This window comes from Notolabrus celidotus, chromosome 6 (assembly GCF_009762535.1).
Source record: "Notolabrus celidotus isolate fNotCel1 chromosome 6, fNotCel1.pri, whole genome shotgun sequence".
Lineage (NCBI taxonomy): Eukaryota > Metazoa > Chordata > Actinopteri > Labriformes > Labridae > Notolabrus > Notolabrus celidotus.
Window position 1 is genome coordinate 13,803,942 of NC_048277.1, and position 25,504 is coordinate 13,829,445.

The 25,504-nt window shown below is 42.2% G+C and overlaps 3 protein-coding genes across 6 annotated transcripts in view; 2 read left to right on the forward strand and 1 right to left on the reverse strand.

Moving 5' to 3' along the window:
• abcc8 (ATP-binding cassette, sub-family C (CFTR/MRP), member 8) overlaps positions 1–13,188 on the forward strand; it is a 61,841-nt gene extending 48,653 nt beyond the window's left edge. Inside the window, 14 exon segments of the mRNA XM_034685363.1 lie at positions 1,263–1,510; positions 4,173–4,339; positions 4,974–5,201; positions 6,104–6,196; positions 7,002–7,104; positions 7,543–7,656; positions 8,229–8,349; positions 8,856–8,986; positions 9,093–9,171; positions 9,367–9,475; positions 10,227–10,330; positions 11,552–11,685; positions 12,469–12,531; positions 12,909–13,188. Of these exon segments, the coding sequence (XP_034541254.1) occupies positions 1,263–1,510; positions 4,173–4,339; positions 4,974–5,201; positions 6,104–6,196; positions 7,002–7,104; positions 7,543–7,656; positions 8,229–8,349; positions 8,856–8,986; positions 9,093–9,171; positions 9,367–9,475; positions 10,227–10,330; positions 11,552–11,685; positions 12,469–12,531; positions 12,909–13,046 (1,832 nt within the window). The 3' untranslated portion in view covers positions 13,047–13,188.
• A 577-nt stretch (positions 13,189–13,765) lies between these two features.
• Positions 13,766–15,581, forward strand: kcnj11 (potassium inwardly rectifying channel subfamily J member 11). The gene has a single exon (XM_034685362.1). The coding sequence runs from the start codon at positions 14,234–14,236 to the stop codon at positions 15,392–15,394; it is 1,161 nt and encodes a 386-aa protein (XP_034541253.1). The 5' UTR covers positions 13,766–14,233; the 3' UTR covers positions 15,395–15,581.
• A 720-nt stretch (positions 15,582–16,301) lies between these two features.
• Positions 16,302–25,504, reverse strand: part of mob2a (MOB kinase activator 2a) — a 73,522-nt gene continuing 64,319 nt past the window's right edge. For all 4 annotated transcript variants that reach the window (XM_034685838.1, XM_034685836.1, XM_034685837.1 and 1 more), the window contains exons 3-5: positions 23,895–23,988; positions 18,641–18,765; positions 16,302–18,122 (exon numbers count right to left, since the gene is read on the reverse strand). In XM_034685838.1, coding sequence (XP_034541729.1) covers positions 17,797–18,122; positions 18,641–18,765; positions 23,895–23,988 — 545 coding nt within the window. In that variant the 3' untranslated portion in view covers positions 16,302–17,796. The remainder of the gene's footprint in view (positions 18,123–18,640; positions 18,766–23,894; positions 23,989–25,504) is intronic.

The following is a 25,504-nucleotide window of genomic DNA, read 5'->3' on the forward strand; positions in this document are numbered from 1 at the left end:
GACTACAAATCCCTTGTATTTCATTCTTTTTACCTTGTTCTTTTTTACCCTATCTATGTAATAAAACATTATGGGGGTGTTACATACTTCAGACCTTCTTCCTCTCTCTGGTTCTTTTTAGACTTCTCAGCGACCAGCCCCCTTCTTTTAGCATCATCCTGCTGTAGCTGAACACAGAAACTGATTCTTATCTGTGTGTGTACTGCGCTGGTGAATGTGCGGCTTTAGTTAAAGCTGCTCTTAGGTGCTGTGGCTGTACTCTTTATCTGTGTTCTATATTGTCTCCCGTGTGCTGGTGGCACCCCTGCGTGGACTTGTGCGATGGCTCCAGCAACGGCTGCTGCTGCCCTCGTGTTCGATCGATCAGGTGTGATCAGAAAGCATGGATTGAAAAAAAAACACCAAAACAAGTCTGTGGCATTGTGACGCTGCAAGAAAATCAGCTGCTGTGTCAGCTTCTCCCTCCATCTTACAATCTCATCATTCATTTTCTTTCTCTCACTTCTCTCTTAAACATGTATCACTCCTGCTCCTCTTAACCTGTTTAAAGCCAGCATGATTGTATGCAGGTTGGTATTAGCAGTAGTAGTCTGTTTAGTCATTCTCTCCCTTTATTTTCCTCTTCTCTCTCCTGCTTCCTCTCTGCCTTCAGCTCATCTGATCCTCACCGACTCCCACATGCAGCAGCATGCTGCAAAGCTTTCTGCATGATGTGACGAGATATATTTACATCATGGGTGGTGAGGAGGCAGGAGGTTGTAACATTAGCTCCTCAACCCCAGACAAGATGTCATGGCTGCTCCGTTGTTTCTGAAAAACATGCCAATCATCAGCATCTGCTTGATGTTAGAGAACATTAGCAGAGAGACTGTAGCTTATAGCTTACCCTCTCTCCTTTTGCCCTCTTCCTCTGCTGTTTTTTATCTTCAGCAATGTTCTCTGCCAACAGCTGTTATTCAGACAGACGCTGCAGCTGAGAAATGTGTCAGTGTAAGTAGGACAGAGAAAAAAAACAAGCTAATTGAATATCTAGGAAGGAGGGTAGAAGAGGAGGAACATCAGAAATGTCTGAAGGCATGAGAAGTGAGTCATTGAAGAGGAGGTAATCGTTAAATATAGAAATATGTTTTATTGAAATGATAAAAATGCATCTGTAACTGTTCGGTCACATTCCTCAGAGATAAAATTAGTCCATTACCAGGCCTGTTCAAAAACCAAATACTAAGCCAAGAGTCTTAAACATTTGTCTCTGTCTGATGCAGAGGAATCCGTGGAGAGCGACGATGATGACAACATGTCACAGGTGATGCGTCAGCGTGTATCAATCCCCTGGCGCTCCTGTGGGACCTACCTGTCCTCCGCTGGGGTCCTCTTGCTCACCTTGCTCCTCCTGTCACAGCTCCTCAAACACTCCCTCATGGTCGCCATCGACTACTGGTTGGCACACTGGACGTCACGTGTCATCAAGGCAAAGATGGAAGCCACAGCTCAAAACTGTACTGTTGTCCAGGTAAGACGCTGTATTCCTTGAAGTTCAGTTCAACCAGGAGAGACAAGTTAATGAATGAATCATTATCACAATGATGATGGGAGTATGAATTATTGTAGAGAGTCTTTGCTGCTTGAAGAGTGATGATTAGAGGGTGTCTGCTCTGTGCGTCACCAGGATCTATCCCCATGCAGAGTTCAGACACAGGTTGTAGAGGTGTCAGCTAATGATGTTGTCTGAGACTGATGAGATACGGAAACTGATGCAGTTATTAAAACTGGGCAGCGGTTGAGAGGAGGAAGAATGAGACTTTATAAGCTATAGGGTTAACACTTGTGACTTAAAGACTGGCAGATGGAAATGTTTCATGATAGTGAGCTAAATAACTTGAGGTTTTGGCTTGTTGTCAAACAAAACAAGCAATTTTTGAGGTCATCATGGACTCTAAGAATCATTTCACTGTTTTTGATATTTTATAGGCATGTCAATCAATTGATTAGTCAGAAATTATTTCAGCATTAACCAATAATGACAGTAATTTAAGCCAGCTGTTATTTAAAACAAACCCATGTATGCAGGCGACTCAGCCTGTGTGAAATTACATAACATTCTCTCACTGACACTCCTGTGAATCTCAGCTGAGTAGCTCCGACCCTAAACACAATCACAGAGGCTGCCAGCTCTAGATGGAGTGTTCATTAATGTACCCTGCAGCAAACACAGCTCTGACTCTTCTGCATGAACAAGAACACATCAGTGGAGTCGGTGTGTCTTAATGAGAAAGCAGTTCATGAAGGCATGTTTACTCTCAGTAGGACAATGTTTGCAACCTGACATTTGGCTGCTGGGGAAGGGAGAAAGACTTTCAGAGAAAGTACTGCTGACATGCAAAGATGCAGGGATTTAATTCCTAAGATTGGCTGAAACAGCTGCTGAAGTTATACAAAGAAAAAACTGAAAAGCTTCAATATACAAGTGTAAGACATCTCAACTGACCTGATATAAACTGATCCCGATTTACAGACAAATACACTCCTCCATCCAGTTTTAAGCTTGTGTCAGAGGTATTCTCCCTGGTAGAGTCTTAAATGTCACATGTGCAGGTACACATACAGAAAGAAGAATACACAGACATTCAGAGAAAGCAGAGTTCACACTTTGTCAAGCTCAGAAAGACAACATAAATACCTCTGAAGGTTAAACCAAGTTGTTCACACTTTGGGGTCACATCAGCAGTTGCATGTTATCATGTTCCAGGAACAAAGAGGCCCTAATATTAGTAGAGTAGTTATACACATGTGTGTGTGTGTGTGTGTGTGTGTGTGTGTGTGTGTGTGTGTGTGTGTGTGTGTGTGTGTGTGTTGGTGTGTGTGTGTGTGTGTGTGTGTGTGTGTGTGTGTGTGTGTGTGTGTGTGTGTTTGTGTGTGAGTCTTTTTTGAGCTCATTTGTGTCTGTCGTGTGAACTGGAATGCTGGGTCACATTTCACACAGTCATGCAGAGGCTAAAGTGGGCTGAGGTTTGAGGACAGCAGGTTAAAGTGTCCTCATGTTAAACACAAACTGTCACACCATCTCTTTACCTCTCTCTCTTTTACTTTCTTACATGCACTCAAACACAAAAAAGACTGAATGTAGAGATGACTGCAGATACTTTGTGAATCATCTTGTTTGGCTGAGCTTCAGTGTGTCTTCACTAATTTATCTTATCTACACTATGATGCAGATGAATCCATGCTGGGACACTCTGAAGTCGTGTTCTGATATCAGACTCAGTAACAGACACTTCATGTAACTGCCAGGCTGTCTCTGACAGAACAGACACCAGATTTCAAATCAAATCTTCACTATAAAAGCATTTACAGCTGTTCCTGTCTTCTCCAGGAAATAGAGGTACAGAAGGTTGATAACACAAATTGAAAATATTGATATTTAAAGTGGGGAACAGTTTGAATTTTGATACCTTAAAGAGCCCTTTTTGATATTACTGATGTTTTTTTTTTATTGTTAATTTATTTAAAAAGATGAGACCCACTGAGATCAAGACCTCATTTACAAGGGCGACCTGGCCAAGAGGTCAGCAGTACATGTCAAAATAAATAGCAAAACTCAACAGCATCGAGCATATATACAGACAGTATGTAGAAACAATCAAAAATTTAAAAGTGCAACTAATTTGCAAATAAAGTGCAATTTGTGATCACAAAAACAGCATTTAAAAACACAGGCACTGTTCTGTGGTCTGTCTTTCTTTTAAAATGGAGCCAAAGGCGTCTGTGTTGTATATGGCAATGTAAAAATAACTGAACTGCTTGTTTACATGCACAACTGAAGCATTGTTAAGAAGAGACATGTCTTTTTGTATGTAAGTAACTAAGGAATAAATGGAAATCTGAATAGAGGGCAAGAGTTTAAGACAGAATGAGTCTAAGCACAAAAAAAATTAGGAGGCCACCTGAGGAGAAAGAAGGGATCAGGAGAGAACAACATGTCTGAGCCTTTCAAGCTTCACAGACTTCTGTCACATTAAAGAGTAAATTTTTAACCCGCCTCCGAGTTTAATTAGGCTTATAATTACAGTAAAAGCAAACTGAGTGACAGGAAGGCCCCCGCTCTCTCTTTCTCTCAGGCACCCACACTGACTTCAAGTCTTTAATCACCCATATTCTTTTCTTTATCTCTACAGGACTGTGGTTTCAGTCACTCATGGTATCTGTCCGTGTTTAGCGTGCTCTGCTGCTTAGGCATCATTCTGTGTCTGGCCACTTCTGTTGCTGTGGAGTGGACCGGCCTCAAAGTGGCCAAGGAACTCCACCACAACCTGCTCAACAAGATCATCCTGGCTCCCATGAGGTACAGCAACGTATGACATCGTGTGCATGTGCTGCAGTACTGCGCCATAATGTGTGAAAGAGAGTTGTGTGTGGGGCTGTAAGTGTGTGTGTGTTTGTGTGGTTTTTGTGTGCAAAAGAAATCATTTAAAGGAGGAAACAGAGTTAAAAGCACCTTTTCGCCCCATTACACTGAGCACCATCTGCTGTTCATTACACAAAACCTAGGAAACATCACTTATATAAGGCACTCACATGCACATAACACCCCTGCATGTACTGTAAATACACTCACACACGCACACACGCACACACACAAAGCTGCAAAATCAGATACACTTGACAATTTTATACTTGACCAGCTGTTTGGAAACGTTCATGGTAAACGTTTTTTGTCTGCATGTGTGAATATCAAAATTATGACCACAGAATTTTAAGATAATGCATATTTTAAATAGAAATAATAAAAGTAATCATAATTATACATTTTATTTAAATAGAACTTTTCAAAGTACTCAAAGACACTTTATGAATCACACAAGCACATATTAAAGAAACAGCTCAGTAAATCTATGCATAGAAGAATATCTGAAAAATATCTGATCTGAAAAAAAGACTTTCAGAGGAAACAAATGAGCTGTTTTTTATTCTTTCAGGCTGTTTGAGACAACTCCTCTCGGCAGCATCCTCAACAGGTTTTCCACAGACACAAACACCATCGACCAGCACATCCCCACCACCCTGGAGTGCCTCAGCCGCTCTACCCTGCTGTGTGTGTCTGCTCTTGGTGTCATCTCCTTTGTGACCCCTGTCTTCCTCATCGCCCTTCTGCCACTGGCTATTGCCTGCTACTTTATCCAGAAATACTTCAGAGTGGCCTCCAGGTGAGTCATAATACAGAGTTTACAAAGTGAGATTACACTGAAATAAGACAAGATGTGTTTGAAAAGGCTTACTTATGACAACACACACTTTTTAACCCTTCCCTGCCCTGAAATATAATGACATTTAATAAGAGTTATAAGGCTTTTCTCCTTATAACTTTGAAATCATTACTGGTGTTTTTGGAGAAGGTTTTGAAATGACACTAGGAGAATTACAGTCCCTACGTAACGGGTGTCTATTATAGAGGACGGATGAACTCTTGTGTGAGTAGAATCAGATATACTTTGTATAACCAGCTGTCTTTTCTCCAGTATTTTAATCATGTGCTTTTTTTTTTTACCCAGGAATACTGAAAGCATGCTAAAAGGCTTAAATCCACAATCAAAGTCCAGAGGTTGAATAAAAATGCCTATATCTTTATTCAGGGAAATTATGTTTTATTTATTCTTTGAACATGTCTTGCTGTTCAACCACGTTAAAAACGTTGTACGTAGCTGAGCAGCATAGGTCTAGCACTTTTGAAAATGAACCAATGTTATCCTAAGTGCTTTAGAGGGTAAAATTTCTATTTTAAACTTAACACAAAAACACACCCAGATGATGAAACTTAACATCAGGTGAAGAGATAAATGTTGTTTTTAAAATATAAATGATTTGCTCGTGGAAAGAGAGATGGTACAATCTGGAAAAAAATGAAGTTATTGTGAAAAAAAACTTACACAGAAGTAAACAAGAGTATATTTTTACATTTCTCCTTCATTTGACACAAGCTTAAATGAAATGTTGAATCCTAATTTCATTATGTTTGTATTTATACTGTGACCCAATGACCTTTGACCTCATTTAAATTCTGCTTCAGCTGACCTCTCACTGTCTCTCGTGTCCTGTGTGTTCTTGTCAGGGACCTGCAACAGTTAGAGGACAGCACCCAGCTCCCTTTACTCTCTCATTTCTCTGAGACAGTGGAGGGACTCACCACAATAAGAGCCCTCAGGTAAATATTGCTCACAGGTCTAACAATATAACTGAATGTGCGCTAGTTATAGAGGCTCATCATGTGTTAGAGAATGCACCACTGTGTTGAATGGTATTTGTTTCAACATCAAACGCATAAAATATCATTTTGGGTGGGGTGTTATCACCACAGGACTACTTCCCTCTGACGTCACATTCAGGGAGGGGAGCTCAAACACTGTTATAATGATTTAGTTACATGTTCTATTGTTTATTAACATTATTCAACATTGAACAGTAACTGAAAAGACAGGTGATAACTGGAGTGGAAACAGTCCATATTTTAAGATAGTTACCTTAATTATTCAGAGATAATAGGGGAAAAGAGAGAGAGGTTGGGGCACCAGTTAGCTCAGTGGTTAGGTCCCACAACAAATGAACAGATGCCATGGTCCTCTCTCTTCACAGTTCCCTACTGTATTCACTGTATCCTCTAAATAAAGACAAAAAAAGCCTACCTTATTTTGAATGTCTTTAGAGAAACTTGTCTCTGCTTTTGTCAGATTTTGTATTGCAGTTGTTCCACTCTGGAGTGTAAATTCAGTTGTTTCGCCTCTCTTCAGTTGACATTTTGTTATTTTTCCTCTTGAACCCACAATCTATCTGCCTTTGGGCTTTTGTAGAGAAAGAGCCAACACATTTTGTGTCCTAGTTTGCCTTGGATGCAGTGTTGGACGGTAACATCAGTCAGTCAGGGTGCAGTAAAGTGCTGGCGGGTGGACTCTAAGGACACAGAAGTAGAAATGAAAATGTGTTCTGTTTTTTTTTCTTCCCCTGGCTTGGCAGTATGAGCCCAGGTTCAGACAGAGACTCCTGCAGTTCACTGATGCCAACAACATTGCCTCTCTGTTCCTCACAGCAGCAAACCGCTGGCTGGAGGTCCGCATGGTAAAGATCTGTCTGCTGCTGACTTCTTGAAGCTTCACATCAGTCCTGTTTGTCACTGTTTGTCGTTATTTGTCATAAAGCTGCAGCCTTAGTGTCCTGTTGATGTTACTGTGTAACTGCTCCCTCTGTTGGGATCCTGAAAAACTGAATGTTTACTATTCCTTTATGACAGTGTATGTTATGCTCATGAAGTGCCTGTGTGCTGCTCACAGCCATTTAGCCATTTATACTGTCAGCTCATGCAGCTTTCATATTGAGGGAAGGAGAAAACACTCAAGTGCTTATGGATTCATGTGCAAAGAAAGTATACAGAGCTGTCATGTAGAGTCTTAGGTGTGAATATTAAACTGATCTGTAATTACAGCATTTATCTCATTCAGTGTTTATCTCATTCATGCATAATCATCAGTGTGTTGAGCTGACATTGTGTCTCCTCAGGAGTATATTGGAGCCTGTGTGGTGCTGATGGCAGCTGTAGCCTCCATCACAAACTGTCTCTACAACGGGCTGTCCACTGGTCTGGTTGGGCTCGGACTGACCTACGCACTCATGGTGAGACTGAGTGTGTGTGTGTGTGTGTGTGTGTGTGTGTGTGTGTGTGTGTGTGTGTGTGTGTGTGTGTGTGTGTGTGTGTGTGTGTGTATATGTGTGTGTGTGTGTGTGTGTGTGTGTGTGTGTGTGTGTGTGTATGTGTGTGTGTTAGTTTGTTTTCTGATATGTACCTGCATTCTTTAAGGACAAAACAGGTATTTTCACATATTGAAATCTCAAATGTTACTTTGTTTTATTTGTTAATGTTAGCTGTTTATCTACTTTTTACTCCCATTTTAGCTACATTCATTCAACATTATTTTTTGTTGATGTTACAAAGAACAACTCCCTTATTGTATTGACAATTAGGACACAAACTCCTTCTATAATCCAAATGAAAATCATGATTTAAAAATACTGCAACACAGTGTTTGTAGCTTAAACAAATTCCTGTTCCTTTCTTTAATTAACTTAAAAGTCTCACAAAGCTGTTTCTCTTATACTTTGAAAAGTTCTGATAATTGAAGGATTTCACCTGCAGTGCAGCAGCAGTGTCTTGACCCAACCCTTCCCTCCTCCTCCTTCATGTTCAGGTATCAAACTACATGAACTGGATGGTGCGTAACCTGGCAGACATGGAAGTGCAGCTGGGCTCAGTCAAGAGGATTAACGGCCTGCTCAAAACTGAACCAGAGAACTACGAGGGGCTGCTCAGTGAGTGCAGAACACAATCACACTTAGGACTAAAATTAATTCATCTTCACTCATTCTGCAGCAGCACAAAACTCACACATCTGTCCATCTCTCTCCTCTGAGGCTGATGTGTTGAAGACTATTTTCCCTCCTCAGGTTAAAGTTGAGTTGTCTTTGTGCTCATGCCAAATGTATCTCTATCCCCTTCAGCTGTTCTTTTCTTGATTATTTTACAACATTTGGCCTTTATTGATAAGACAGCTGGAGAGAGACAGGAAATGTGGGGAGAGGAGGGAGAGTATCATAAGGCCAGGGGTCAAATCAGCAGCGATACATTCAAAACTGTAGCTGCTGTATATGAGGAGCCTGCTCTATTAACCAGGCTAAAATAAGGCTTGGTGCTTTGAAACCATTTTAACTGATTTAAGTTAGAATGACAAAAAGTAGCATTGCATTTTATAATCCATTATTTTGAGGTGAAAGAAGATGCACGCTAAAATCACCTGATGTTTTTGATTCTGTCTCAGCTGTGTCTCAGGTCCCTGACGGCTGGCCCCGACAGGGTGAGATCCAGATCCAGAATCTGAGCGTCCGGTACGACACCACACTGAAGCCTGTGCTCAAAAATGTCAATGCACACGTCAACCCTGGGCAGAAGGTAACCAGAAAAAGAAACTAGAATAACAAATGCATTAGCCAGGAAACATGACACATTGATGACTGAATGTTGGTCATATTGATGAGTCAGGCTTGTTTGTATTCAGGTGGGGATCTGTGGCAGGACTGGTAGCGGAAAATCCTCTTTCTCTCTGGCCTTCTTCCGCATGGTGGACATGTTTGAGGGTAAAAGAGAACATCAGCATTTATATTTAACACATTGTACAATACCTTCAAAGTTGAAAGGACTATCTAGAAACACTGGCTTGAAAAAGGTGTGTTGATGATGTATTAGATGTCCTAACAGCTGAGTACTTTCTCTGCATTGCTGTAATGCTGCCCTTTGTATTTTTGTCTGAGTGTTGTGTACATCTTTCATAGGGAGGATTGTGATCGATGATATTGACATAGCCAAGCTTCCCCTGCAGACCCTCAGATCTCGACTGTCCATCATCCTCCAGGACCCCATCCTGTTTAGCGGCAGCATTAGGTATGAGGAACTTCACTACACCATCAGTTTTATCACCAGGATGACTCGTCACTGAGGTTTAGACAGAGGATATTTACAGGAACAGGACCAGTTGGCAAACACATCAAAGACACATATCTGTAGCCTGAGTGGAGCCGAGTGTGTGCAGATAAGAGTATACTTCCCCTGCAGAGGATTATTTTTAGATTGCAGCCAGAGTGACTGTTGTAGAAGAAGAGATTTGAGGAAGCTGTGTGATGATGTCAGACTTTGGTTTTAGATCTTTAATCATGTAAACGTTGATTTAGTTTATGTCTGTGTTTGAAGAATGAGTAGAGTCTCAGCCAGTTATGAACGTTTCTCAGAGAAGCAGCAGCTGAACTGGCAGAACAGAGAGAGAGAGAGAGAGAGAGAGAGAGAGAGAGAGAGAGAGAGAGAGAGAGAGAGAGAGAGAGAGAGAGAGAGAGAGAGAGAGAGAGAGAGAGAGAGAGAGAGCTGGACCTGTCGAACAGTTTAAATAGGCCAGCCAATTAAAATGATGTCAGGGGTTCATGCAGTGATGCAGCATGAGTTATCTCTCTGAACTGGTTCAAAGGTTTTGCTTCATTTATTAAAATATTCATTCTGCAGTCATAAGCATCACTGCTTCAAACAGAAGTGTCAAATGAAAGAAAACGGCTTATTAAGGGGATATGTAATTTGTTCTCTCTCTCTCTCTCTCTCTCTCTCTCTCTCTCTCTCTCTCTCTCTCTCTCTCTCTCTCTCTCTTTAGGTTCAACCTGGACCCAGAGATGAAGGCCACAGATGAGATGCTTTGGGAGGCTCTGGACATCGCTCAACTGAAACCTGTCGTCAAATCTCTCCCAGGAGGCCTTGGTGAGAAAATCTATTTGATTTAATGAGTGTCTGTGAACTTGTCAGACACTTCTATGACATGTCTGGCATTCTCTCTGATGTTTTATCTGTTTAGCCAGGCCAGCAGGATGGCTCTCAAAGTCTACCACTTTGGTCTCAGACAGAAATATCTCAAAGAGTACTGGAGTGATTGGCTTGAAACATGTTTTGAAGAAATGTATGAAATAAGTTACATTACTGGTATTTTCTATTTAAGTGCAACCCTCAGTTCTAGATTTTGATTTGCTGAATACGCTAAAGCCCCCTCTAATTTTAAAGATGCTCCTTAAAGTACTAATGAAACAGACTGAACTTTGAATGAAATAATCAATGGATTCAGTATAGTAAGATCACTTTGACTGTAGAGATGTTTGTTTTTGACCTCACATTAATCACAGTCCAGTTACTTCAGCTCAGCTCAACTTTATGCCCCTTCATCACCAGGTTCCCAACATGCAGCAGCTCTGCCCTCATAACTACATTTTCACAGCCTTAATATGCAAACATACAAAATATTAATGACATGACATGACAAATGTTAAGTATGCTGGTGCACAGGGCCTCCTCTCTGCAGGGTCTCACTTTAGCTCCTGCTGGTTTGACATTTATCACTCAGTTTTTTTTGTGTCTGTCATCCTCTGCAGGAAGAAAAAAAACCCAGACAAATGCATCAGAAACCTGCTTTTAGTCGTGATGAATGTTTGTTTTGGAGGTTGAAATGTTAAACCGAAGCTATTCATTCACTGTTTGTTGTTATATTCCTTGGAGCCAAATATTGAGATATTGAGCTGTAACCCAGGAGTAAACAGCTACTTAATTTTGCCCTTTAATTTAATTAAAGTGAAAGCAGGCTGTCAGAGGTGAGGTTTATGTTGCACTGCAAGCAGAGCACTTTACTGCAGAGAGTCAGGGATATTTTTTTTAATGCTAGAGTAGTGATTTTTTCAAAAGATAGATTGTACAAACTCCAGATGTCTAACTTCATTATACAGTTTGTATAGAACAAATCACTGCACCGCCTTGCAGCCCCCATTCAAGATGATTAAACTAAAAGCCCACATGGCTTAAACCAGCTCCATAAACCATGTGTGAACCACCTAATAGATCACTCACAGCAGTTCAGCTTTTTGAGTACCTCTGTGAACCATATGTCTGTACATTGATACAAGATCATGAATGTTTGTGTGCATTTCCCTCCTTCAGATGCCATGGTGACAGAAGGAGGAGAAAACTTCAGTCAGGGTCAGAGGCAGCTCTTCTGTCTGGCCAGAGCCTTTGTCAGGAAGAGCAGCATCCTCATCATGGATGAAGCCACGGCATCCATCGACATGGCAACGGTCAGTGTGCAGCAGTGCTGAGGATGTAAAAGGTCAATACAGAGGAAATAAGCAGGAAAATTACAGGTGAAGATGAAAGGAGGAGAAGGAAATAAGAGAAAGACAACAGTAGAGGATGTTTGAGATGAGGTTGAGTGAGTGGTGAAGCAAAGTTCACTGGGTCACTTTCATTATCAGACTTTGAAACCAATGACAAGGAGGAAGATCAGTTGGATGGAGTCATTTGAAACAAAAAAACTGTGCTGTCTAGTCAGATTCAACAGACAATAAAACAATATATTATTAGTACCAAACACATATATTATATTATGTTTATGTCTAATTCAAACTTTAGTCATTTTTTGAAAGGTCCCTGGTGTCATATTTTTCACTGTTTTGAGATGAGAGTAGGATGAAGAGTAAATAAGTGCAAGAAGCAGAAAGAGAAGAAGAAAGAAGCAGAGTGAAAATACTCTGTGCAGATGGGCCTGAGGGGAGTCTGTGTTGACAAATGGCTTCTTCTTACTTAAGACCCTCTCTTCAAAGATCGGCCACAGAGGGCGACATTTCTAGCTCACAGTAATGCAGCTGCAGTGCCCTCAAGGAAACATAGCCGAGTGTCTAATCAGGGCCACGAGAAGGAGAACAAGAGAGGTGACAGTTTGGAAACAGTGTTTTTGTTCCAACATTAAACGGCTCTGCATTTTACTTGTTCCTGATTATTTGTTTTGCCCTTGGTTTTGGACACCATTAAACCCTCCTCTCTCTCTCTGTCTCTCTCTCTCTCGTTCTCTCTGATCACAGGAGAGCATCCTGCAGAAAGTGGTGATGACCGCTTTTGCTGACCGCACAGTCGTAACTATAGCAGTGAGTATCTCCCCCACACTATGCAAGCATGTAAGGCATTTACAGTGATGCATGCAGCGCTCCCATTTCCCCCTGAGAGTGCTGACCTTCATCTCACACTGCTGATGATATTCTTGCTAACTGCTGCAAATAAATGCAGCATGGACAAATAACCATGTCTGCAGCATTGTGCTGGGTATTGAAAAGGTGAGATGGAAGGTTTTGACTTTTGGAGGAACATTTCACTGAGCCAGAATCTTGTATTTCATCGCCTACTTTTACATTAAAGTCAACATAATCCATGTAGAAATGTGTGTTTAATTTAGGAGGTCAGTCTAGTTTAAAATATAGCCGCTTCTTGTTATCCCTTTCTTTAATTCTTCTTCTCTGCCCTGCAGCATCGTGTTCACACCATCCTGAATGCCGACTTGGTGATTGTGATGAAGCGGGGGATCATCCTGGAGTACGACAGACCCCAGGCCCTGCTGGACAAGGAGGACAGCGTCTTCTCCTCCTTTGTTCGAGCAGACAAGTAGCACAAGAACAGAGAGAGAGAAGGAGAATTAAAAGAAGACATTCAAAGTGCAATTGTCCCATGGAATATATTTCTTTTATTTTTTAATTGTGTATTATATTTGTACATAAAAGTGGATTCTTTGTTAATAAAATATAAATTATCATGTATGTTTGAGTTGTTTGTTGGAACTGTTTTAGAGGGGGGGTAAGAAAAAGTATTGTGCAGGTTTAAAATGAGCCAGTAGAGCTGAGGAAGATGTGATATGGCACGGAGAAAGAAACATAGTGATCATGATCATCAACACAGGATGTCACAGCACAAGAAGCTCCGCCTGCTGTAGCCATGGCTGACTTCTAACTTTAGAAAGTTATGTGTGCGCCAATGGAGCTCAGAAGCCTGTAATACATCTTTTTATGGTGGTACAAAAGAGAAGGATCATCAGGCTTTGAAATGCCAGATTAGAAGTTACTGAAAGGCCTGACTGGTTCCAGTGGCCCACTTTCCCATTCATGTTAAGTTAACAGAAACAGCCTGAGGATGGTTTACTGTAGAGTGATCTATACTTAACCCATCCCATATTCAGAGTATGAGCGGCCTGTGGCATTAAGGCTGCATACTAACACTGATTTTACTGTTTAGTGTGCCCTCTGCATTCTCATTGAGACTCAAAGGAAGGGCAACACAGAGGTGGAGGAGGGAGGGACTGCCTCTACACCTCACCGGCTCCATCTCACGTTACCAAGCTTTACTCAAGTGGCAAAGTCAGCACGGAGCCAATTGCACCACTGACGCCAGCTGCACATTCAAAGGTGATAAAACTCCGCTCACAGGCCTATTACGCTTCTGCGTCAACGTCTGACATCTGACTGAGTTTCCGTTGCGCGCGAGGCCGCAGAGAGTGAGCACCAGCAGGTTGATTCAGGGTGGGACAGATCGGAGGGGCACAGCTATGCCCGGCTTGTCAGGGTCGTGAGTGACGGCGGCAGCTGCGGAGCTGCAAGAAGAATCTCCTCATGGGACTCTGCGCATTTTAAGCGCCTGAACCGGAGGCAACGTGAGGAGGGCGCACAGCTCCCGAAGCCAGGCGAGTGCAGGACCCCATCCTGCGCCCTGTGGTGAGAAATACATCCTTCACCATACAGGCGGACAGAGACGAACCAATACCACCAAAGCCAAAAGGCTGAGGGTGCGTAGTATGGGAGCGCTATGTTGTCCAGGAAAGGACTGGTTCCTGAGGATTACCTGCTGACACGCTTGGCTGAGGGAGTCCCGCAGCCAAAGTTCAAGTCAAAAGCGGGGAAAGCTCGCTTCGTCGCCAAGAACGGCACCTGTAATGTCGCGCACACCAACATCCGAGAGCAGGGCCGCTTCTTACAGGACGTCTTCACCACTCTGGTGGATTTAAAATGGCTCCACACACTCATCATCTTCACCATGTCATTCCTGTGCAGTTGGCTTCTCTTCGGAATGATTTGGTGGCTTGTCGCCTTTGCGCACGGAGACATGGACATCACAGGTGACGACTTTGTCCCGTGCGTAACGGACATTCACTCCTTCTCTTCTGCCTTCCTCTTCTCTATAGAAGTCCAGGTAACCATCGGCTTCGGAGGTCGGATGATCACTGAGGAGTGCGTCTCCGCCATCATCATCCTCATCGTGCAGAACATCGTCGGACTCGTCATCAACGCAATCATGCTCGGTTGCATCTTCATGAAAACAGCGCAGGCCAACCGGCGCGCGGAGACGCTCATTTTCAGCAAACACGCGGTGGTGTCCATCAGAAACAACAAGCTGTGCTTCATGGTCCGCATTGGAGACCTGAGGAAGAGCATGATCATCAGCGCCACCGTGCGGATGCAGGTGGTCAGGAGAACCAGCACAGAAGAGGGTGAAGTGGTGCCTCTAGACCAGATTGACATCGTCATGGATAACCCTGTGGGAACCAACGGAGTCTTCCTGGTGTCCCCCCTCATTATCTGTCACGTGATCGACAAGAACAGCCCGCTATTTGAGGTCTCCGCTTCTGACCTGCTGAGCGAGCACATCGAGGTAATCGTGGTGCTGGAGGGGGTGGTGGAGACCACGGGCATCACTACGCAGGCTCGGACCTCGTACGTTGGAGATGAGATTCTGTGGGGGCAGCGCTTCGTGCCCACAGTTTCCGAAGAGGATGGCATGTACGCGGTGGACTACTCCAAGTTCGGTAACACGGTCAAAGTGCCGACCCCGTACTGCAGCGCCAAGGTGCTGGACGAAGTGGGAGGCATCGCTCAGTTCAAAGTGAACGAGGGCGTCACCCCGCGTGCGTCTGTGAGGAGGCGACGTGGTGAAGCGGGGTTGCGCAAGAGCAAGATTGACATTTATTGATGCCTGTCTTTTATGATTCTGATAACTGAGGTTTGATGACAGTAAAAGAGAGTCATGTTTATTTTATAATAAGTATATGTTATGCGCACAATGAGCTTCTTACTCAGGGTGTGAATGCACTGAGAGTTTATGTTTTTAAATTAAGGGTGTTTGCATGTAGCTGAGAGCAATAAAGGATTCATGTAGATTGTGTTTTTGATACATTTAAAGGAACATGTAAGAATGTCACAAAGTTTGGGACTCAGAAGAAGGGCTTAACCTACACTGAGGATTATGTAGTAATATTTCAGCTTCTGAAAAACTGATAACTACAGCAACATTTTAATAAAGGGCTTCTCAGTTTGGTTATTAAAGAATGTTAAGACAATTTTCAAATGCAAAATACTCATCTCATTACTTTCCTGTGGGAAAAAGCTTAAATGATCCAGCAAATCATTGGCTCAGTTTAATTGCCAACTATGATACAGTGTTATAAACCAATATCAACCCATTCAGACTGAAGCATTAGCAACATAAACATGAAGCACCCAATATGAGGAATTTCAGTTCAGCATATGATTCAATGTCCAAATGAGGAATTTCAGTTCAGAGTATGATTCAATGACCAAACATATTTTTTTAATGCACTGTTCACATCTTTTTATTTGACCCCTTACTTATGTCCAGTTTTCAAGTGGATTTTCTTCTTAAATAACTGCAGGTCACCAACTCAATCATGATGACATCATCAGGTGTGTTGTCTCAGACCTTAGAGGTATCACAAAGGATCTACACAAAAGTTCCAGTGAAGACTGAAGTTCATCTTTTCATAAAACCTCTTTGTTATGAAGCTGCACATGATCCACTCATGTTTCTTTCCTCTTGAATAATTCACACAGTCATTCACACAAAGCACACAGAGACAGGGTGGCATTTCTCTCTTTTATTAGATTATAATCCGCAGAGCTTAAAATATTAAATTGCTTTTAACTTAGTTAATAATTAAAATACATAAAAACGAGAGCCAGAACTGAACAACCCTGCAAAAAAAAGAATTAAAATAAATAAAAAAGGAGAATTATAAACCCAATCCTCCTCCATACAGAGGCTATGTCTGACAGAACCCGCTTGTGATTCTTTGTACAGTAAAGTCCAAGCAGACTGTGCATTTTCTATACATGTGTAATGATACCATTATTTTGTTATTTCTCATCTAATTTCCTCTGATAATCTTTTTAAAAGCAAATCTTAAGGGACAGGTCAGAACGAAAGAAGATAGAAGTGGAGATTTTAGCACTGGGAGTACTGGTGACTGTTAAACAGCAGAGCAGCTCCACACCATCTCCTCCCACCCCTCCTTTCTGTCTCCCTCTCTCCCTCTCTGGGCCTGCAGACATTACCTCATGTCTTTGTCCTTCAGTGCTGCTGGAGTGGGTGTAGCTGGTGGTGTTGGTGGTTTTAGGGGCCGCTGCTGTGCTGTGATTCAGCCTCACACGGGCACCAGTCTCTCTCTCAATGAATCAACTCTCAGATTAGATTAAATATCTAACATACAATCTTTATATTTTCTTCTCTGTCTCCCTATTTCTGCATTCTCTCAATGTTTGCTGCCCCCCACAGGTCGGCTTCGGGACATGTTTAATGGGAGAACACTGGATGATTATGTGACTATACTGAAGTTAAACACGATCTTTCATAGGAAGGACTGAGCAGTCTGGTGAATGAGGGACAGAGAATGAAAAGAAGAGAGGAACCTCTCTCTGGCAGCAGTGACGTATTCTCTCAGGTCCTGAGTAGGAAGCGCTTTAATCATCCCGCACACAAACAACCCAAACAGTGATTGGCTAGTATCGCCCCGTCAGGCAGTAACGTGGCTCCCTACTGGCCGGCGCAGTGGCCTTGCGCCTGCAGGATGAGCCGACAGGCGAGCAGAGATGCCTCTTCTCCACACATCAACAACACTGTACAATAGTAGGTCGAAGCAAAGCAGAGCCCCCTTCCTGTACTGTATGTTAGGCAGAGGATGGAGGGAGGTGAGGAGCCCTCCGCCCCCAACAACAAAAAATAAAACTGAAGAAAACTCCAACAAAAAATAAAAGTGAAATAAAACCAAAAATAAAACATACACATACTTTTTGTTCCTAGTTTAAATTGCAGAGAAGATGAGAGGGATTTGCCCCTGGGAGGAACGCTCACGCCAATTCCTGCTGGCGTGACAAACCCCTCCCTGCTACCCCAAACCCCCCATAACCCTCCCCCCTTTCCTTCCGGCTGGTTGGTTGGTGTTGTAGCGAAATATAAGGGTAGTGGAAGGTCTCTAAGTCCTGCTGGCACCGAGGATGGGGGCCAGGCTGTCTTTCCTTCTCTCCTCTATCTTATCTTCTATCACCCTCGGGGCTGCTGTCTCGCCACCACCCCCCTGCTCATCTCTCCGTCACGTGGTTTTGTGCAGAGGGGGAGGGAGCTGAGGCTGGGGTGGAGGGGGCCTGGGCAGGAGCAGGAGCAGGTAGCGGGACAGGGGTGCAGAGGATTTCGGACAGGTCGTCCATGATACAGGTCTCCTTGGGGTCGACCAGGTTGAATTCCCTTACGAAAACGATGAAATGTGCATACAGAGTGTTCAAATGGCCCTGCAGGTCCAGAGCCACCGTCTCTTTAAAGTGCGCCCAGTAGAGGTGAGCCAGCACGTGGAACAGGTACCGGCAAATCTTCTTTACCAAGGACTCAAACGAGTTAGGGAACTCTTTGCCTGAAGGGAGGAAAGGGAACAGATGGAGACTGGATCAGGCATATGGATCAGCATAAAACATGCTCAAAAGATGACATGGTTGGTGCTGTCTTTATTCTTAAAGCTAACATCTGGATCAAAATTTGACATGGGATTCTTCCTGTGTGTCTTTGGGATACAATGAAGTCAACTTAAGTGTTTTTTCATTGTCAAACACAACAATAAATCACACAATGTGAAGTTCTTTGAGGAAATTCATTTAAGCAATTCTATTATTGGGGGCAACAAAGCAAATGGTGAATACATTTTTGATATAATTTATTCTTCAACTCATTTGTAAGATTATTTCAATTATATAGGTTTATGAATATGTGAATAAAACATTTATCTCTGAATAATAACCCCAAACTGTAATTTCTTTATGTTAACTGTAAGATAATTACAGCTGTACTTCCACATGTTGAACAGCAGGGGGCAGCAGTATGACATCAGTGACTCTGCAGAGACCCTGCCAGCTTGGAAACAGGGAGCAAACTCACCGTATTTTGTAGGAAAGATTTCCTCGTCTGTGACCAGTTTCTGACAAAGACTCATTACGAAGTCGACATATTGTGGAGCAGTGCACTTCGTCTTCTTCCCCCTCTCGTCATACCAGTAGTATATTCTACAGAAGACACAGAAAACACACCATGGTTTAGTCATCTATTCATCACAAAGACAATCAAGACAGAAGTGCAGGATGTAATTACAGAATCATGAGACTCTTTTTTATGAAGTTAAAGTTTGACAGTAACATTTCCTGGAATTTTTCTTCATTCAGTCAGGAAGAGAACCTATGAGACGTAACGGAATCTGTTTCCTCATGAAGGGACAACCCTAACTCATGATGGGATCTTTCTGCCAGACACTGATAAGGTCCAATGACTCTATAAACTATCACTTCCTCATCCAGATATCACATTTTCACACTTTCATTCAAGCAGACTCTGCACCCAGCAGCGCTGATTTACCGGTTTGGATGGTTTGACTCAATGGCACGCTGAACCCTCCTCTCTCTACCTGGACCAGACCTGCTGCCGGTCAAACATCCCCATGAGACGGGAGAGCGACCCAGACAGAGTAACTGCCGGTTTTACCAATGTCTCATAGTGAGTGAGCATGCTGGTCATCACACTAGAAGGTCAGCGGACACTTTAGAGATAGATAAACGACTGCAGGCGGCTAATAGTGAGCTCTCCAGGGAGGAGGAGGCAGCAAGACATGACTGGTAAGGTAACCACAGAGACAAAAGGGGAGCTGACTGACCAGTGAGCGGGGAAGGTGTTCATGTTAGCTGTGAGGGGCAGACATTACAAATCCTGAGGAATGTAAAGCCTCCACATATTTGACCCTGCAGGAGAAGACCTACTGACCGCAGGACCACGACCAGACTCTGATAATACACCGACTCATACTGGATCAGACTGTGTGAGTGTGTTTGTAAAAAAAGTGAGTGAACTACACACGATTAATACACTCCACATACTGACATGATCCAACTATGACCATATAAGTACTGAGTAGTGTTGAGGATGGCTCTTCATCAACACAAAGGTTGAGGCTGGTTAGGCTGATTAGTTTTCTGACTTCATACTAAAAAATAATTCCTTCGTGCTTTTAGTTTTCTCAGTTTTAAGTTACTATCATTACTTTGTGACAGGATGCATTAAAGCGATCTCATGCAGCCAGTGGTGGACAATAACAAAGTAAATTTACTTGAGTACTGTACTTAAGTACATTTTTTGAGTATCTGTACTTTACTTGAGTATTATTATTTGAGGGAACTTATGACTTTTACTCCATTACATTCAGAAGACAATTATTGTACTTTTGACTCCACTATATTTCTATCAGTGCTCTAGTTAATCACTACTTTTGCTTTGAAGTCAGCTCATGAATTTCCTTCTCTTTTCTGAAATCTGATCCCTAAGACAGTAAACGGTGTTTGTGTAGTAATGTTTGTCTCAGTGGTTTAGTCGTACCTGTATATCATGCGTCTCCACGGTTGAACGTGGAGCAAACACAGAGCAAATTTCAGATCAGGCAGTTCATTTAGAGGTGGTAATGATGGCTATAATTCTCCACCTGAGCAACAAGGGCCATATCTTCAGCTTGTGTTAGAGGTTTTTGAAATGAAGAATGATATGTATGGGTTGAAATGTTCTCCCTGTTTCCCACTCTGCCCAAACAAACAAAAATTCACCGTCCCACCCGAGAAAGCGTGTTGAGCTATGTAACGTTTGTTTCATTCCAGATGAACATTTCAAACTAAGCTCTCTGTGTTTAGAGTAACTTAGTTTCTGTTTTTATTCCATGGTATAGTTTTTAGAGATTTCAAGTAATGGTTTCTAAATAAACATAATGTAACAGAATGTACTCCTATGTATTCTTGACAGCACTTGTGTATTTTGAAAGTACAACGTTTTAAGTTTTTTAAGAAGTACTTTGAATACTTAAGTATTTTTAAAAGCAAGTACTTCAGTACTTTAACTCAAGCAATAATTTGACAGAGCAACTTTAACTTGTATTGGAGTATTGTTTGACCTGGAGGATCTATACTTCGACTTAAGTAATGAAGCTGTGTACTTTGTCCACCACTGCATGTAGCTTTTTCAAACAAATATGTTTTAAATGTGTAATTTTTATGTATTCATGTTCAGTCATTATTCATTAATCGTTCATTATGTAACCGCCTCTCCTTCTCTCCTCTGCTGTATTCTATGTTTCCTTTTAAAGGTGATCGGGCGGGTTGTAGGTTGCTGCCAGTTCAGTATTTATGAAATGACATAATGGTGGGAACATTGGCAGGCTGTTACAACGTGAGGACAAACTATATAAAGACTGTTTTATGTGACTTTGCAGAGCAGGCTGCCTTTCTGCACAGTGTCTGCTAAGAAGAAATGAATAAAGTTTTAAATGCTACATAAACTCAAAGTAGAAAAGCTAATACTAATGACGAGTGTGGGCACATTACCACGCATCTCCCCCTCTCTCCACCCACTTGTACAAAATGGGTCTAAATAGCTACCAAATGGTTGAGCTCCCTCGTAGCTCATGGAAACATTTTCTTCCAAAAATAGTGCTGAGCTCTGCCTCTGGGCAGGGGCACTGACGCTGCTCAGACTGTGGCTCAGTCAGTTTTTTACCACAGAGGGGGGCGCGGGTGCCAGCTCCTCCACGCTCAGGAAAGGGTGGGGTGCAGAGGAGAAGGTATGGTCATAAATGGTGGGCCTTGTCTTAAAAGCATTTGGTTGAATTCTGAGTGGAGGCAAACTGTGAAGTTCACTTCTGTTTGTCTTCTCATGAAAAAGATACATCAGAGAGTCAACAGACAGAGCAAACAAAAACATGTTCATGTTCTCTGCTCCCTCTTCTCCTCAAACACATAGAAGACAAAGCACTAATGCTTCTTCCCTGTCTCAGGGTGTGGGTCATTAGAAGGAGGTTCAGGTGACATCAGTGGAAAAATCCACTGCTGACTGACAGGCAGACTCATGACACGTTTGTTTCAAACAACAAATATGTCATAAATGTGTCACATCTAGTGACATGGTTGTGTTTGTCATATTTTGTGTCTCACCAGGTGAGTGTGTGAGTGAGCATGTGCACCTGTAGACGCCAGGTGAAGTGTGTGAAGCTGTGCAGTGAGTGTTTCGGTTTCTCAAAGTGTGGGGAATCAGGTTTTACCAGCCGTCAGTGTGCACAGGGGGAATGAAGGACTCTCTCCACAGACGAGGACTCACACATGAAGACAGCACAGCACCCCGCCCTGACAGGGAGAACTAGTTTGATAAACCCTTACAGTTAGTCACCTCCCTTCTGTTAGCACTGCAGGAGCAGGCCTTTGATCCTTAAAATTTAAGTACAGCATAGTACACAGCAGCAATGCAGACTAAAACTCTTAACCCTCTCTGAAGAAAACTGAAGCTACAGCATTCTTTTGAAAACTAGTTTAAGAATCAGTGTTGTGACTTCAGGGTCATGTGAACCTGCAGTTTTCAGCCCAGAACTGGATGAACTGCTGAGACAAGAAGTCAGAGTTTAAAGAAGCTGAGAGGTGCAGTGGCAGAATGTGTGATGTGAATGAGATCTGATGTTGGACTACGCAGGATTCAACATACACAAGGTCTGTCTCTAGTCTCTTTTAGTTAAACTCAGGGGTCAGTGGACCTTAAGTGAAAAAAACAGACCCAATTATCTAGAATTACCAGCATATGAGGTCCACTTAAGTGAACTCAGAAAGAGATAACACCATCACCACAGGCATGGTCCTTACTTTAACTCCTGTGTTGTTTGTTCCAAAAAGCCTTTCACAGAAAGCGTTCAGTAAAGAGGTCAACACAGACAAATGGTCTGGATCTACTGTAAATAAAGTCCAACAAAAGAGAGCACAGTTTACTAAAGTCAAATTCCTTGTGTGTTCAAGCATACTTGGCGAATAAAGCTGATTCTGATTCTGATTCTGATTCTGATAAGTATCAACACGTCATGAATGTTTACCTGTTTTTAACCTCCGGAGCTCTACCTGTTTACTGTCCCTCAGTAAAGTGACTAATCTAAGAATGACGTTATCAAAACAAAAGCAATCCACTGTTTCCTGATGAGTGGACTGGATATCTTTCTGACTAAAAACACAAAATAAATCAGACTGATAAGGAGTCACCTCAGAGTTGACCTCAAGGCAGAGAGAAAAGCATTTAATCTGGTACTGAGAACTAGGGATAGACTGATTATGGACCGGGCTGATTATCGGCGCTGATATTCAGTATTTTGACGAATATTGGCATCTGCCTTTTAAAAAAAAATCAGATAGACGATAAGAGATCAATTCAAAACTGGGTTATTTTGGCTCATTTCTCCCTGCAGTTTCTCATCACTGGGGACGAGCTGAGCCACATCGGTTGTGGCCCCTACAACTACTAGTGATTTAAAACTCATACAACCCCACTTCAAAAACACTGAAATATCCCTTTAAAACAAAGATACGTGAAAGATTAACATTTTGGTTATATTGCCATTTTGGAAACTTTATTTACTGTAGAAAACTTTACAGAGCTAATTATTTGTTCAAGTTTTCATTTAACTTTATAAGACATGCTGCTGAGCCCGGGAGCTCCCTGCACTTTGTGTTAGAATTTTAAAACAAAGATGTCTATTGTCTAAGATAAAAAAACAACCTTTAACATGTTGCAAATCTGAAAAGCTGTTTAATACACACATACTTAAAGGCATTTAAACAAAGTTAAGTGTTGCAGTTTGTATTATTCAAAATTTTGACGCCAATATTTTCCCTTTTACAGCAAATGAATATCGGTTTCAAATATTGGTTATCGGCCTCTTTGAATACTAACAATCGGTATTGGTATTGGCCCTGAAAAAAACATATCGATCTGTCTCTACTGAGAACGCAAACAACTTTATTTATATGGATTAGTGAGACAGCTGAAGAATCAGAGCAGATCATTTGGATCCAGAAAGACTGAAACACACATGAACTTATACTCTTAATATGTGTCACAGCAGGGTCACAGCAAGCATGGAGACACAAAGGTGCCACACTGGATGGTTCACAGCTATAAGTAAAACATCTGCAGCACACTGAAGCTGCATTCTGCACGTTCCAAGATGGACAATGTGGGCGTATACGAGCCTGAAAGCAGCCTCTCTGACCAGAGAAACATCCCTTGATGGATGAACCAATGAGCCTCAGCCAGTGAGAGACAGATAGAACAAAATGCATCAGAGGTAACTTACGTGTTGCAGGCCGTCATGGCTTGACAGGTGTCCCCAGTGCAGAACTCTGAGATGGTGCTGTACTGCAGGTTGATGAGATTGAAGAATGTCGTCGCTGTGGCAGAAAGAAGAGGGAGAGCAGCGTGATGGTCAGTGTGTGTTTTCAGTTTAATTTAATTACAGAGAGGAAACAATGGGAACGACTACAACACTACAAAAACATTAAACTGGGTTATGTTGGTAGTCACGTTCTCCTGTGGACACACCCACAGTGCTGAACACTACGGTTAATCCGTACCTGTGACCAGTTGGACTGTCTCAGTCACACACTCATCAATCAGGTCAACACATTCCTCATCTGTGTTTCAGCAGGAAAACAATAGCAATGGGAGGTGCCTTCAAGGTTTTGCTACACTCTCTTAAACTAAACAGGTATTTCTTCCACAGAGGAAAGTCCCTTACAGTCTGTCGAGGTGCAAAAATACACAGATTAAGGGTCTATTCAGAGAGAAAATATCTTTCTCTGGGTTAAAAACATATGCTGTGTTTGTTAAATGTGCACAGACAGACGAGATCTGTCTTGTGTGGGGACATTCCTTGGATTGGATGCATTTCTTTGTGAACAAATAACTATTTAAAACTTAAAAAAAACATTTTGAGAAATCTGTTAGGATCCTCTGCTGTGTGAGGGCTGAGCAAAGTCGACATATGCATCCTGAACGAGCTGAAATAAAACATTAATAAAGAGCCTATCCAACAAAACATTAACAGTCAAAATCATTAACAAGGAGCTGAGACAAGGAAGAGGAACAACTCTACATGTGTCTTAATTTCTTCAGATTTTGACTTGTTCTGGTGACTTATCGCATGTTGAGAAGCTAACACAAGCATCGTAGCTTCTGCATTGAACTGCTTTAAACAGGAGCTCTCCTGTTCAGATTATTTGTTGACATTAGGTCGACAATTTCCTGCCATGATGAGCAAATAATCATATATCAGTCTGAAACAGCTGTGGTGTGAAATGTTCCTCCTCCATATAGAGTAAACAAACCCAAGGACAAAAATGTATAATAGTGACGTTGTGCAGGACCCTGGAATACCAACTGTCTGTCCTCCTGCTCAAAAACCACCAGTAGAAACATTAGCAGCATTAACAGTAGTATAAGTGCTGTTGTTTTACACATGGGCAGAACTAAATGACTCCAATCAGAACTAATTTGGTTTATAAAAATGATTGAAACGTCGCTCAGCCCTTTTGTCCTCCTTCAAAGCAGAAAAACCCCAATTAGGGTCCAATACAAGTTGACACAAGCCAGCTTACATAACTTCCAATTTCCACCCATCAACATGTGAAAACAAGCCCCATCTGTTTTATATAACAGATATTTATCAGTCTAAAATTAAAGGCAGAGAGGATTTTTCCCTTCGCGAGCACCTGGCTGTGTGGATGCGTAACCAAAACAAAGTCAGGGAGGCAGACGCACACAAAGAGTGTCACAAGATCCATCAAGCAGCCAGGCCTCGGCGGGTTTACACAACTTTAGAAAATGATGTTCATATGACAGCTCTAAATCACGAAGGAGCTCAAACAGAGCGCTGGAGCAGGCAGTGAAGGATGGTGTGTAAAGAAC